The sequence below is a fragment of the Pogona vitticeps genome, chromosome 2, assembly GCF_051106095.1.
Source record: "Pogona vitticeps strain Pit_001003342236 chromosome 2, PviZW2.1, whole genome shotgun sequence".
Lineage (NCBI taxonomy): Eukaryota > Metazoa > Chordata > Lepidosauria > Squamata > Agamidae > Pogona > Pogona vitticeps.
Genome location: NC_135784.1, coordinates 223,099,387 through 223,115,440, shown reverse-complemented (window position 1 = coordinate 223,115,440; position 16,054 = coordinate 223,099,387). Strand labels below are relative to the sequence as shown.

General features: G+C 42.6%; 1 protein-coding gene across 1 annotated transcript in view; it reads left to right on the top strand.

The window, feature by feature from the left end:
- The first annotated feature begins 342 nt into the window (after positions 1–342).
- The window catches only part of SNAPC3 (small nuclear RNA activating complex polypeptide 3), a 36,471-nt gene continuing 20,759 nt past the window's right edge, over positions 343–16,054 (top strand). Inside the window, exons 1-3 of the mRNA XM_072992092.2 lie at positions 343–646; positions 8,869–8,943; positions 12,727–12,811. Coding sequence (XP_072848193.1) covers positions 405–646; positions 8,869–8,943; positions 12,727–12,811 — 402 coding nt within the window. The 5' untranslated portion in view covers positions 343–404. The remainder of the gene's footprint in view (positions 647–8,868; positions 8,944–12,726; positions 12,812–16,054) is intronic.

The following is a 16,054-nucleotide window of genomic DNA, read 5'->3' as shown; positions in this document are numbered from 1 at the left end:
CACACACACACACACACAGAATTTATCTGGAGTCTTCGATGCAGCTATAATTAAAAGATCATTTTGCTTCATATACCTCAGTATAACCATGTAATTGTTGATAAGGACCTCTTTGTAATTAATTAGAACAAGATTTATTGGGCCATTGTTATTTTGAAAACTCCTTATTCCCCCCCCCCGCCTCTCATCCCTACAGTATTTTGCGCTCTTATGTGTATAAACCTGGGGGCGGGACTAACTATCACGCTCCTTGTGTTTGAGGATATGGATAGAACGTCGCCAAAGCTGAGGCGGAAATAAATCCGGGCGTGGTTGAACAGAAACTACAACTCCCACAAGCCACTGCGAACCCTTTCGGCCTCTTGCCCGCAGGCGATCTCTCCGGCGTGCTTGCAGCTACGAAAATGGCCGCAAGTAGCGGTGGCAGCAGCGGCGGCACCGGGTCTGAGAGTAATATTCCGGAGTACGAGACCCCGGAGCTGAATACTCGCGTGTTCCACGTGGGCTCCTTCGGGGCTCTCTGGAAATCGGAGCTGCGGCCGGAAGACCTGTCTCTACAGGCGGCGGCGGCGGATAGCGACGAGGCCGTGGCCGAAGAACTCAGCTGTCCGCCTGAGCTGGCCGCCGAGCTGAGGACGGTGTGCAGGTGAGCAGAGAAATGGCTTGTGGAGGCGGGGCGGGGGAAGGGGGGGGGGGAAGCCTGTTGCTCCATCTGCGTTACCTGCCTTCCAGGACCCGTTTGCTTGGAGGAACGCCCGAATGGAGCTCCATCAGATGGGTTCAGCAGCGGCAGGCGCCGGACTTTGCACGGCTGGGGTTGCGCTGTCCGCGCGATCACCTGGCCCCTCTTCACTGTACGGTGTTCCGATTGCACACCCCTAAAACTCGGTCGATCTGTGTCGGGCTTACTTATGAGTAAGCATCGATACAATGCGGGCAAGCGTGCACGCTGGTGCTTATTGAAGAAGAGGGTCGGTGGCGCACTGGCGTTCATGTCAGCCTGGCTATTTGTGAGCAAGCTTCGAGTCGGGGGTTGAACTTCCTTGCTGTCCCTGACGCACTTGCAGCCCGGTCGTGCACGTGTTTGTGCATTCTGAAGCTCCACGGAGCTCAAGAGTGCTTCTTGCTAAGGTCGTTTGCACAGAACTACAGCCTCAAGTCAAACTTCCAATCCCGGGAAGCCTAACAGGAAGTAATTCTTCCTCCGATTATAGGTCGCTCAAACTAGAGAGATAGAAAAAGTGATAGAGTGACGCACGATTTAAAGAGACTTTTTCCGTGAGAGTTTCCTGTGTAAATCAATGAAGACTTTGAGTAACTAAGCGTAGTTATGATTGAGCAGCAATTTTCGGGACCCATCTCCATTCCTATTTAGCACCAAATTTGGGCATTGCTGTTCTTCCTAATGTGTGTCTTATTTCAAAAGATGAGTTGTAAAAACCAGCAGGACTGTACTGTATATAGGTGAAATTATTCAAGTCAGTGGCAAACAGACTGATCCACACAGCGGGAGATGGATGGAGATATACCATGATGTAAGCGCATTGGATTATATTCGCAGGTTACCATAGATTGCTGTCTTGGCTCAGTCTGCCCCGCCCCAGTTGCCCTCGGCAGTAACAGCATTTTAGGATTATTGCAAACCCACCCATCCCTAACCCCACATATAAAATGGGGATTTATGTGGTGTGAAATTGCTTTTGACTCTGAGACGGTTTTCAAAGTATGTGAGATGTTCAAATAATGTTTTACCATGGACTCATTGTAGTGAGCTTCCATAGTTAAGCACAGGGTGGATTTGATTTAAATCACGATTTTTAAATGTAAAGTCTCATTCTTGCAGGTAGTTTTAATCTTTAATATCTGCAACTAGATGATTTCATATGTAGAATAATAACTAGAGGAGGGGCTTTGTATTCGTATACGAATATGAAGCCCACTGGCACAGGTGGCTGGCTTGATGAACACCCACCACCAGACCCTGCCCGATCATTGACCACATGGCATGAGTGAGTGGTGTCATTGTGTGTGCCCCAATCGTGCTAATAAATTGACTGCTGCAGCCCCACCTCCCTGCTCACGCAACCACTCTGGCAAGGGGGTTGGAGGATGAGTTTCCCTACTCAGCTTCCGAGTGGCTGGCTGAGCAGGGAGGTGGGGCTGCAACAGCCAACCTACTGCAGCAATTGAGATGATGATGCCAGCCACACGCACCATGCTGTAACTGGTCCGGCGGGGTCTGGGGGTGGGTATTGATCACGTTGGCCACCTGTGCCAGCAGGCTTCATATTTGTATATGAATACAAAGCCCCTGTCTCTAATAATAATTTGTCAGATTAGTAAAATGATTTTAGTTTAATCAGAAATGATTTTAGTTTAATCAGAAATGATTTTAGTTTATCATAAAACCATAGAAAAGTGAATTTGGAAGGGGCCTACAAGGTCACCAAATCCAACCCCCTGCTCAACGCAGGAATACAGTCAAAACATATCTGCCAGATGATTATCTCAGTTTTTCTTTAATACCTCCAATGTTGGAGCACTCACCAACTCCTGAGGTAACTGGTTCCTCTGTCGTACTGCTCTAACAGTTAGGAGGTTCTTCCTGATATTCAGCCAAAATTTGGCTTCCTTTGAGCCCATTGTTGTGTGTCCTGCACTCTGGGATGATCGAGAATAAATCTTGCCCCTCTGTATGACAGCCTTTCAAATATTTGAGAAGTGCTATCATATCACCCTTTAAGTCTTCTTTTCTCAAGGCTAAACATGCCCAATTCTTTCAGCCTTTCCTCATAAGGCTTGGTTTCCAGCCCTCTGATCATCCTTGTCACCCTCCTCTGAACTTGTTCCAATTTGTTAGCATCCTTCTTGAAGTGTGGTGTCCAGAAGTGGACACAGTGCTCAAAGTGAAGCCTAACCAGTGCTGAATAGAGGGGGACTAGCACCTCGTGGGATTTGGAGACTGTACTTCTGTTAATGTAGCCTAAAATAGCATTAGCCTTTTGTGATTGGGTTCATTAAAGATTGGGAGTAGTTCCTCATTTTTTGGCGGGAAATGACAACTGAGTCTCTTTTTGAACGTTAACGGGTTTATTTGGTTTACCATTGGGCGAATCCACAACAACTTCTATGGGTTCAAACAAACTAACATCAGGTAACTGTCCAGACTGTGGAGACAACATTTCTGGCTCAGAACCAACAGGATTCATTGTGGGGCTGGCCCAAAACATTCTCAGTCGGTGGGCTTCCTCATTGGAGCATTCCAGACCGCGCAAATTGTCCCACAACAGGGATGTCGGGCCCAAACTCCCTCCAGTGGTGGATGGTTGAAGGAAGAGTCTGGACAAATCACCTTCCTCGAGGGACTTATACCCGTGGAAAAACCACAACCATCCATTCTAGCGGATCCACCGACGTACAACTCTCTTTAGGTGTATCTGGATTAGGCAGTAATCCTCCTACCTTCAAATTAGGGAAATCCTCTAACAGCCCTCTCATCCTATCATATTTCAATTCCTTCTCCTTTCCCTTTTCTCCTTCTCCCTTCTTTCCTCCTGTCGCTGGTATTCTGAATTCCCTTCATCTCCCCTCCTCTCCTGTTTCCTCCTCCCACATGGGTAGAATTAACTCCTTCCCTCTTTCTCCCTTTCTCTCTTCCACCAGACAAATCTCAACCTTTTCCTTCTTTCTCTTTGATTTCCTTTCCTTCTCCTCTTCTACCTTCAACTCTTTCATCTCAGTTGTCTCAGTTTGAGGGGATGGCTCACTCTATTCTTTCTCATGTTTCTCTACAGCTCCTTCACACCTTTTTTGTAGCCACATCACACTGTTAGCTCATATTTAGCTTGTGATCTACGACAAATTCAAGATACTTCAAGGTCGTTGTTTTGCTGAGTCAGGTATCCCCCATCTTGTAACTGTGCAGTTGGTTTCTTTTTCCGAGGTGCAGTACTTTGCACTTAACCCTGTTGAATTTCATTCTGTTGCTCTTGGCTCAGTGCTCCATCCTATCAAGGTCATTTTGAATGTTTTTTCTGTTTTCTAGGGTATTAGTTATTCTGCCCAGTTTAATATCATCTGCAGATTTGACAAGCATTCCCTGCACTCCTTCATCCAAGTCATTAATAAAAATATTGAAGAGTCCCGGGCCCAGTAGTGAGCCTTGGGGTATCTCACTTGTTACCTCTCCCAGTTAGAGAAGGACCCTCATCACCCTCTGAGTACGATTCTTTACCAAATGTATATCCACACGTTCTATCCAGCCCACACTTAGTTAGCTTGCTAATCAGGATACCATGGGGCACTTTGTCAAAAAGCTTTGCTGAAGTCAAGATAAACTACATCTATAGCATTCCCTCTGTCTATCAGGGAGGTGACCTGATAAAAAAAATGAGATCAAATTAGTTTGGCAGGATTTGTTCTTGACAAATCCGTGTTGGCTTCTAGGTATTACTGCATTGTTTTCTAGGTGCTTGCACAATGACCGCTTAATGATCTGTTCCAGAATTTTGCCTGAGATTGATGTCAACCTGACTGGCCTGTAGTTCCCAGGTTCCTCTTTTTTGCCCTTTTTGAAGATAGGGACAACATTAACCCTCCTCCAATCCTCTGGCACCTCACCCAATTCCCATGATTTCAAGAAAATAATAGATAGCGGTTTTTAAGCATTCTTCAGCCAGTTCCTTCAGTACTCTCGGATGCAGTTCATCCGGCCCTGGAGATTTGAACTCGTTCAAGGTGGTAAGGTATTTCTTGACTATTTGTTTATCTGTCTCCAGCTGCGATCCTGCCTACCCACTTGCACTTCCAATTTGTTTGGAAGTTCATAGTCAGTCTGTTTAGTAGGTTAATTACTCATATTTGGAGAACTACTTGAATTGTTTTATTTATTTATTTATTTATTTATTTAACATATGCTGCCCATACTACCCAAAGGTCTCTGGGTGGCTTTTATTTATTGTTTTATTTAACTAAAACAATAACATTACATAACATATTCTAGTATGTGCTTAATAATGTTTATTAACTGAAGCGGTTAAAGTATTCTTTTAAAAATAATAGTGAATAAAGTTGACACATAACTTGTGCCTTTGCTTGGTGAAACAACCAAGGGTAACGCGGGAACATGACAACTGTTTTCTGTAGTTCAGTTGTCTTCATCTTCATGGAGTTCTGGACACCCCACTTCAAGAAAAGCTGTCATACACAGGAGGGGCAGGATCTGTTTTCGATCATCCCATTTGAACCTGGGGCTCCTGAGTCCTAGGTAAACACTATGCCAGTACAGTGGAGTCTCGACTTGCGTTCAGCTCCACTTACGAATTTTTTGATCTACGGATTTCTCCGGCCGCAAAGTTTCACTTAGACTTGCGGCTGGAGAATCGACCTACGGACCAGAAGGGTGAGGTGGGGAAAGCACCATATTCAAATTTTGCGCTTTCCTCGCCTCCCCCTTCCAGTCCGTAGGCTGCAGGTCTAAGCCCCGAAAGCCCAAAGCTGACAGTGGGTGCAGGGTGGCTTTCGGCTTCCAAAGCTGAGAGTGAGGGGGAAAGGCGGGGAAAGCCAAAAGCCGCTCTGCTCCCGCTGTCAGCTTTGGGCTTTCAGGGCTTAGAAAGCTGGACCCACTGGCCTCTTGTCTCCTGTCCCTGATGCCCCTCCTGTCCCTGATGCCATCCCTGCGGGGATGGGGGGCAGAGGACAGTGGGGACAGAGGGCAGCGGGTGCAGCTTTCTAAGCCCTGGGAATTTTTTTTCCCTCTGGCTGGAACGAATTAAATGATTTTCAGTGCATTCCTATGGGAAATGGATCCTCGACCTACAGAATTTTCGACCTGCAGCCATAGTTCCAATACGGATTAATTCTGTAAGTCAAGGATCCACTGTACACTGTACTGGCTCTCAGTGTGGGGATAACATACTACATTTGTATGGCTTGCATGGAGATGTGTGGAGTTTAAAATTGTAAAGAAAAATAGTTTCATGCACATTACACTTCTTGGCTATTGTCAGGGTTTGGCATTGTTGGGCTGTTTCCATGGACTGTGCTTCCATGGGGTGCAGCTTGCCTCAGGCAGCAGATACTAGGGCGGGCACAGCGTTCTTTATGTGGAGAAGAGTTTACTATTCATGGAGCCTCACGCACTGTCTGAAGTGCTACAGCTGACATATTTATTTTATGTTATTTATATACATCTTTTTTTGTAAGGAACTTACTGTAGTTTACAATATTCAAAAACCAGTATATAAAATATAATAAGCAAATCATTAAAACTATTGAAGAAACAAGAGTTAAAACTTTTTAAAACTTTATTGAAGACCCACCTCTTCAGGCAGGTTTTTAATAATCACGACTGAGTACACTTTAAAGAATGTGGGAAATGCTGTGAGGTTTGAGGCGAGCTGATTCACATCTTTTCTGTTGATCACATGATGCAATGGGAAGCTCAGCCTGGAGTTCCCCATTCCCAGTCATTAGTTTTTCCTTTCCATCAGAGGGCCTTCTACTTTTAAACATTTGAATTCTTTCACATTATTTTAGACATGTGATCTTTTGAACCGCTATAGAAAGGAAAGCACCATTTCCCTTGCCTCCTGTCTCATTAGGGAAGTCCAGGTGAATGCATGTGTGCTCACACATGCGCAGACACAAACACTATTTATTTATTAAAATATTTTTACCCCACTTTTCTTCTTAGAAAAAGGACCCAAGGCAGCTTACAACATTTAAAGACAATATAAGGATCCCCAACACTCATTCCCAACAAAGCCTCTTTCCCAAGACATTTTTAAACAGCTTCAGCTAAGTGGGCAGAGCTCCTGTTTATTCATTTACTTATTTACAGCTTAACAAGTTTTCCCACTAGGCAAGATAAGATGAGGAAATCAGTAAATTGACAAAGGAGAAGCCTTCTTAAGGTAGTTCCTTTGAACTGTGCCACCTACAGGTATTTCAGTAGAATTGCAATAACAGGCTTTTCTTGCCTCTCTCTGTGTGACTCTGTACATCAAAGGGAGCCAAATCCCCACCACCACCATGACTTCATAGCAGGAGAATGTGAGTGAATTTATATTTCTCTCCTTTTCACACTCTGAGTTCCTGGATACTAGTTTTCAGCTAAGTAAGTTTGCTTTAAGCATTTAAATGTTTCAAATCCCTTAATGTATTTTAAATCATTGTTAACATTTAAAAGCTTTTTCAGGTGTTATTTTTTAAAAAATTACAGTGGTGCCCTGCATTACGATGACCCTGCATGATGATAAAATCGCTTGACGACTTTGGTTCCTATGGGCTTTTTTTGCTTAACGATGATTAGGTCCCTGCTTCGGGAAACATTTTTTCGCTGGACGACAATTTTCCCAGCTGATAGTCGGGTTTCTAAAATGGCCTCCCACTGTTTTCTGACCCTTGTTTCAGAAGACAGGCATTAAAAACAGCTGATTGGGGCTCACATAGGCTGCCCTATGGAGGATCTTTGCTGGATGAGCAGGTATTTTCCCCATTGGAATGCATTAACCGGTTTTCAGTGCATTCCAATGGGGATTTTATTCTTGCATGACGACGATTTCGCTGTACAGTGATTTTGACAGAATGGATTATCGTCGTCATGCGGGGCACCACTACTTATTTTCACATTGCGAGCCACCTTGGGTTTCCGCATCAGTAGAAATGTGACCTACAAATGGTACAAAATAAATAAATAAAACATTTTTGAAAATATTAATATAAGATGACTCCCACCCACCGTCCCATAATGTATATAAATGCAAATGTCAAATACTAGCTGTAGAAGGAATGCTTTTGTCTGCCAGCAGACAGACACAAGGAAGGGGCCAAACAAACCTGAAGAAAAGTATTCTGTAGTCTGGCAGCAGCTACTATAAAAATTCTGTCTCATGTCCTTACTGCATAAACCTCTGAAAGTTATGGGCTGAAGATCTTGATGAACAACATAGGAGTTCATGTGGGAAGATATGGTTTTTCCAATATATTCTGGACTCAGGTTTTATATGGTTTTTTAGTTCCATGAAGATGTTAAATAATAGGGGATAAAACTGAACCCCGAGGGACCTCACAGTCCAATGGCCAGGGTATTCATCAGGAGTTCCTTTGCATTGTCTTCTGAGTTCTCCCCTCCAGGAAGGACCAGATCTATTGCCTCCAAGTCCCATCCCAGAGAGACAGCTTCAAAGAATGTCACAGGCAGTGATAACAAAAGCAGTTTGTTTTGTGTTTCTTGTTGAAAAGCAACTAGAGATGCAGTCAAATGAACAGAGATTCCACTGCCCACTTCCCAGCACAGAACACCCACCAGGGCAACCAAAGTCATCTGGGTTCCATAACCAGGCCTGAAGCCAGATTAAAAGGGATCGAGATAATCCGCTTTATCCAGAAAACCTTGGAGATTTTTCTTCCTCTCTTTCTGTTTGTGAGAAATAAGGTGAAGGTGTAGTTCTAGTGTAAATGTAACGTCTCTGTTGTAACTAGAAATCTTGTGATAAAGCTGGACAACTATTTTCTAGCCATGCAAACCTTTTTTTGGATAACGGTTTGGGTTCCCTTTAGCATAACTGGGGTATAAATGAATGAATGAATGAATGAATGAATGAATGAATGAATGAATGAATAAATAAATAAATAAATAAATAAATAAATAAATAAATAAATAAATAAATAAATAAAATAAAATAACTGCATGAGGTTACATCTTAATAACTGGTTGTTCCTCTATATTTTACATTAAGACCAGAATCCTGTCAGTTATTTACGCTGGCAGAAGTGCAAACGTGTAAATTACAGTGGCAAGTTGGGGCTAGCTAATGAGTCCTGCTTCCACTCTTTGCTGTGCTAGTGTCTCTGCTTCTTTTCCAGAGTTGATGTATTGAAGATTTCTCATAAGGAAGACACAGAAGTTATACCTGAAGACACAAGCTTAATAACTCTTAGGTATGGTGAATTTTACTACAATTCCTACCAGTTCTTTAAGTGCAGTAATGGTCAGCATGGCTTTTTAGGTTGCCCTTGAGTGACTTACAAGTACTTTGAGGAAACATCATGGTTGCATTCAGTCAGATGTGTTAATGGAAATGATGTAAAATTTGGAGCAAAAAGGATACTCTCACTTCTCTTTGTTTCACTGCCATGAGTGTGCACAGTTTCTAGGATGTCTGATGATATAACACCTATAGGTCCTTTGCAGCCTTTGCAGCCTTGTGCCTGTTTTTAGGCTCCATTTGTCCAAGGAATTCAAATACTTTATTGACAACTCTCTCCCAACTCTTTCAGGCAGCAGGTCCAACACTGGGTTCCCTAGGCTGGATGTTCTTGGATTGCAACTTCCAGAGGCCCTTGCTAGAGCAGCTGGAGTTGGTGTTAGAGAATGTCTCCATGTCCTGGGTGTTATTCCACTACTTAAACGTTTGTATTGCCTTTCATTAAAGCAAGTACAGTGGTGCCCTGGAAGACGGGCGCTCCGTTTAACGACGAATCCGCATTATGCCAAGGTTTTTGCGATCGCAAAAGTGATCACAAAACAATGTTTTGAATGGGGGAATTTCGCTGTGCGATGATCGGTTCCCGGTTTTGGGAACCGATTTTCGCTTCCCAACGATCCAAACAGCTGATCGTCGGGTTTTCAAAATGGCCACCAGGTGCTCAAAATGGCTCCCCGCTGTGTTTAGGAGCCATTTTTTGCTGCACAGGCACCTGAAAATGGCTGCCCCTATGGAGGATCTTCGCTGCACGGTGAGTTCTTAGCCGATTGGAACACATTAACCAGGTTTTAATGCGTTTCAATGGCTTTTTTATTTTTGCTTTACAACGTTTTCCTTCTACAGCGATTTTGCTGGAACGAATTAATATCATAATGCAAGGCACACTGTACAAGATTTGCAGTAGTGGAATAACACCACTGGACATAGCCCACAGGAAATGTATGAAATAATAAATTTATTTATTTATTTATTTCATTTATACCCCGCCTATCTGGTCAAATGTGACCACTCTAGGCAGCTGAAATTTTTATTGAAGAAGTAAGTACTCAAGCAAATGCATAAAATAATCATCATAATAAATAAATACATTTCAGAAATTCCATTTTCCAAGACATATACCCCTATTTCCCCAAAGATAAGACTGGGTCTTACGAGTATATTTATTTTTGCTCCATTAGGGTTTATTTTTAGGAGATATTTTATTTTTTAATGTACAGCAGTCTACATTTATTCAGATACAGTCATGTCATCTTCTGGAATATCGTAATAACTCTCCAAACTCTGAATTCCAGCCTGAATTTTTTGTGACTCCCTCCAGGGAGGGGGGAGTGGTGACAGCGGCGGTGATGTTGGCGTTAAGGGCCCCAACACAAACTGGCACCAAACCCCTTCTGCCACAGGACTGGATGGTTTCTGTCTCGTTTCAGGAACACACTTGCTTGTTGAGGTGGTGGTGGGAAAGGGAAGTATGGATCCCGCAGGCCTGCGCAGACGAGACTAAGTCAATCCGGGTTGCTGCGCATTGAGTCCCTGGTGGAGGGCGGGGTTTTATTTTACTGGGGCTTATTTTTGGGATAGGGCTTATATTATGAGCATCCTGAAAAATCATACTAGGGCTTACTGTATTTTTAGGTTAGGTCTTATTTTCAGAGAAACAGGGTAATAGTGCAGCTGAAGCACAAACAATTAGGCCTTTCTCTTTAGAGGCAGGGTGACAGGCTTTCTGTCAACTGCAAGTACATATACATCCTATTTCATAATTGCATTTATTTATTAAAACATTTCAAAACCACCCTTTCCCCCTTTGAATACCAAGTAGATTTGCAAATATTAAAATAATACAGTGGTGCCCCGTATAGCGAGGTTAATCCGTTCCGGATTAACCTTCGCTATACGAAAACATCGCTGTGCGGGTAAGGAAAGCCTATTGGAACGCATTAAACTTAGTTTAATGCGTTCCAATAAGCATGCAAACTTACCCCTGCAGCGATGTTTTCGCGTCCGGCGGCCATTTTGGAGCCGCCGATCAGCTGTTCGGCGGCTCCAAAATGGCCGCCGGTCGCCCCAATCGTCGCAAAGCGAGTGCGGCGATTGGGGCAGATCCGTATAGCGATCCCCAAAAAGGGATCGCTATACGGATTCTTCGTTAAACGGTGCGCTCGTTAAGCGAGGCACCACTGTATTGCCAAAACCCAAACCAAACTAAACCCACACATGCAAACAGAAAGAAGAAGTATTCTGTGAGGGTTCATTAATCTTCGCCTCCCCCGAACCAAATAAACTCAGAGACTCATTTAAACCAAACACTTTGTCTTCATTTATTAACGGGGGTAGGGGAATGGAAATGTCCATTAACTTGGGATCAAACTTCTCCTGAGGAAACAACGGTTCTCTCAGGGTTGCACCATCTTCAACAAACGGGTTGCTTGTCCTCGACGCCCATGGACCGGCCTGAACCTGTGAGGGTTCTTCGGGTTCGAGGTCATCTGTATCTTTCATCAATAACGGGGTTGTCTCTTCATACCCTGCAGATTCCCAGGGTATGTGGTTCTCTCCCTCGGTGTAACCCCAGGGTCCTGGTAGCCACCCAGTTTCCTGAGTTCTTCTATATGCCATTGTCTCTTTTCTTCCCTTTCCCTTTCTGTCTTCCTCTTCTCTTCCACTAACTTGCGTCTCCACTCTCGTGTCTCTCTTTCTCCCCAATAGGAGGGGCGTACTGACATTTCTCGCCTCCTCCTTTCCTCTGCCTCTCTTTTAGTTAGACGTACCGATTCCCACTGGCCGGTCCAAGGGTCTCGGATGGAGACCCATTCCCATCCACTCTCTTCCCTCTCTCTCTCCTGACTGACTTCCCCAGCAGCCCCCTCTTCTGGATCTCTCCTCACCTTTCCCGCCCAAACTTGAGGAGTCTGGGTAGCTACCGTTAACCCTCGCATGTCCCAGGTTAGATCTAGGGTGTCCACTGCTTGATGAAGCATCCGTGGTGGGAAGGGCAGGGGAGCTGTTTGCGTGCCCACAGTGGCCTTAGGGCGAGACGGCACTCCCAACATCACCTCTCGACCCGGGGTACGGGTATCACACATTCCAACAGAATACTTAAGAGCAACCAATTTAAATTCCTGACTAAACAAGTTAATGCTGAAAAAGTTGCAAAGTTGGCAACCCAAAATGCAGGAAATGACCTGTGGTGTCATTGACTTCAGTTTTCTCTAGCTGGGCAGGAGGGAATCAGCTCCATTTGGACTTTACTGCCCCTGGAGATTCATCTCCCCTACTAGTAACACTAAACTATTGAAAGGGTCACCTGGAAGCCAGTAATTAAATTTGGTTATATAAAAGTTCATTTTTTTTCACTCGGATGAACTTGGTAGTGCTCATGTGGTCTCCTGTTATCATAATTCCATAAAAATTGAACCCCAATTCATTAAATTCTGGCTATCCAAATAGTTTGGATTATGCTTCTGGTATAGGATGTGCTCATTACAATTTCACACTACAGTAAGTTGATTTCTAAGACCATATTGTACCCTCTAATGAGCATTTCAGTGCTGCCCACCTGGGATTTTAGATAAAAGTTTGTATTTTAGACTAAATTATGTGGGTTCAGATGGGATTTTCAAGTCCTGTTTTTTAAAAATATTTACACAATGGTGCTAGATTATATTCTGAGTTTTGTGGCTTTATAATTCCCCCCTTTCCCTACTCCTTTTTCCCTTCATTTTCCTGTGTTCTGTAGCATTAGACAGAAAGCTCTTGAAAGACGAGAAGAAACCATCATGATAGATCGTGCATGTAGACAAGAAACATTTATTTATGAGATGGTAAGGTCTTTCTCTTCTTATTGCTGCACCATCTACATATGTGAACTGTTTGCTGAAGTGAATTCAAGTCCACAACAGCTTTTGTGCTGTAGCACTGCATGGACTTCTTTACTAAAAGCAGAGGGCATTTTGGGTGGCGGCAGAGTTTTTCACCAACGGGAGAGAGGTTAGTTTATATCAGCCTTCCTCAGCATGGTGCTCCCTAGGTGTGCTGGACTGCATCTTCATTCTTTGGGCATGTTGACCAGGGATGACAGGAGTTGAAATCCAAGCCATGTAGAGCACACCAAGTTGGTGAAAGCTGCCTGACACTACACCTGCCAAAATTCTTTTTAATGCATGTCTTCATTGTATGTTTGTGTGTGTATATATTTTCTTTGCCCCTTTCACTGTTTTCCGAACGTAAGAGGCTGCAAATCCTCTTTTTTGTTTATTTTATTTTATTATCATTATCTATATCCTGCCTTTCTCTCCACAGGAAACCCAGGGTGGCTCACAACAATTAAAACTGTACAACAGTCACATTTTAAAAAACACTATAAAGCTATATTTTAGAAAAGCAGTTAATCACTATTAAAGCCAAGATTAAAAATGAAATTCAAAACATTTTAAAAAACATTTTAAAATATCTAAATTTAATGTGTATAATTTCTGAAACACCCCCCCTCCATTACTTAAAAGGATGAGAGGAATCAATATAAGGATGAGAGGAATCAATATAAGGATGAGAGGAATCAATATAAGAGAATCATATACAGTGGTGCCTCACTTAACAATGTTAATTGGTTCAAAAAAACCCATCGCTATGGGAAAACATTGTTTCCCATAGAGATGCATTGAAAACTGGTTAATCCGTTCCAGTAGGCACAGATTACCATCCTTAAGCGAAAAAACCCATAGGAAACATCGTTAAGCGATACAATGTTTCCTCCATTGGAATGCATTGAAGCCTATTCAATGCATTTCAGTGGTTTTGCGATGTCCATTTTTGCAAATTTAAGTGTGTCTTAAAAGGTTCAAAAATGTTTTAAATACTTGGAATCGTTAGTGCACCTTCTAAAACAGGTGCAAAATTAATTTGGCTTTGATCTGACTTTTCGTTAATTTTTGCTGAATTTTTTCCCCCACCAACTTTTGACAGCTGTCAAAATTTGACAGCTCCATGCTTTCCTATGGGGGAGAAAAAAATTCACAAGAAATTACCGAAGACTCAGAACGAAGCCAAACTACGTTTGGACAGGTTTTGCAAGGTGCTCTAACACATCCAAGCATCTAAAACAGTTTCTGAGTCTTCGTTAATTTATTGTGAATTTTATTCTCCCCCATAGGAAACAATGGAGCTGTCAAAAGTTGGGCTCCATTGTTTCCTATGGGGGAGGAAAAAAAGTCACAAAAAATTAACGAAAAGTCAGCAACTGTTTTAAATGCTTGGGTTCATTAGAGCACCTTCTGAATCGTGTGCAAACTTAGTTTGGCTTTGTTCTGAGTCTTCGTTAATTTTTTGTGAATTTATTTCTCCCCCATAGGAAACAATGGAGCCCAACTTTTGACACCTGTCAAAAGTTGGTTTCAATGCTTTCCTATGGGGGAGAAAAAAATTCATCAAAAATTAACGAAAAGTCAGATCAAAGCCAAATTAGGTTTGCACACGTTTTAGAAGGTGCACTAACGATTCCAAGCATTTAAAATATTTTTGAACATTTTAAGACACTTTTAAAATTGAAAAAACGGACATCGTTAAGCGAAACAGGGGACCTAAAAATGCATTCGCTATGTGAAGCATGGTCCCAAAATCGCTAAATGATGCATAGAATTCTTTTAAAAAAAACCATTGTTAAGCGAAAACATCGCTAAACGAGGCAATCGTTAAGCGAGGCACCACTGTAGCTTAAAAACATAAAAAGAAGAATATTTGGGAAAGGCTGAAGGTCAAATAAGATTGTTGAAGGCAAAATATGTAAAGGTTGGGGCTAAAAGAATTTTAGTAGAAATCTAAGCAAAAAGGAAAGAGTTGGAGACCAATACACTAAAATCCAGAGAAAATTAATATATTTGAAAAGAGATTTTTTTTTGAGATTTGTAATAAAAATTGTGAATGTTGCCTAGAGCCACTCAGTCTGAAAAAGCTAAGAGTTTGGTTGGAATAATTAAGGAGGAGATGGGGGAAAAGTATACAGTGGTGCCTCGCACAACGAGTGCCTCACACAACGATGAATTCACACAACGATGCCTTTTTCTGTTAAATTTGCTGCCTCACACAGCGATGTTTCCTATGGGGGATTTTCACACAACGATCTCCCTTTTCGCTCCTGTAAAAGTGTCTTACAATGTTTGGACGCTGTTTTAAATTATTGCAATGGTTAGTCCACCTCCTGAAACCTATGCAAACTGATTTTGGTGTTGTTCTGACACTTCGTTAATTTATGATGATTTTTTGAATTTTCTCCATTGGAAACCATTGGATGGTCTGTCTAATGGTTTCCAATGGAAAAAAACAAAAAATCATCATAAATTAACGAAGTGTCAGAACAACACCAAAATCAGTTTGCATAGGTTTCAGGAGGTAGACTAACCATTGCAATCATTTAAAACAGCTTCCAAACATTGTAAGACACTTTTACAGGAGCGAAAAGGGAGATCGGGAAGAACTTTAAAAGGCAAACGGAGATCAAAGAGCCCTTTCCCGATCTCCCTTTTCGCTCCTGTAAAAGTGCAAGAGATGGATAGAGATTTGCTAGAATAATCAATCAGAGAAGAAGAAATAGAAGATGCTATTAATAAATTAAAAGTAGGGAAAACTCCAGAAATAGTTGGGTTGGGATCAGAGCATTATAAGAATTCTAAGAAAGTATTGATACTTAAAGTCCTTTTTCAATAAAATAATGGAAGGGGGAGAATTTCTATTATCTTGGAAACATTCATTAATTTTCAAGATGGTGCTAGCACACAGGGCAGGTATTCCCTGTGAGTTACTTGTTTTAATTCTATTTTTTAGTGAAGGCTTCTGTGTCATGAGGTCCTCCAAAGCTTAAGGATATAACTCGCCATTTACCATCTGAGAGGAGGGAATGGGTTTTTGCCTGCGAAGACCTTTTTATCTGGAGAATTAGAAATCCTCCTCATTTTCCATCTGGGCAACCTGCAGAAATCTTGGCCGAGGTGCTGGGGTGGAGCTGGGGGCTGGATTTACAATCCCAGTGGTGTCAGCAAGACGAGCAGCTGCCCTTGGAAGACAGCGCAGCA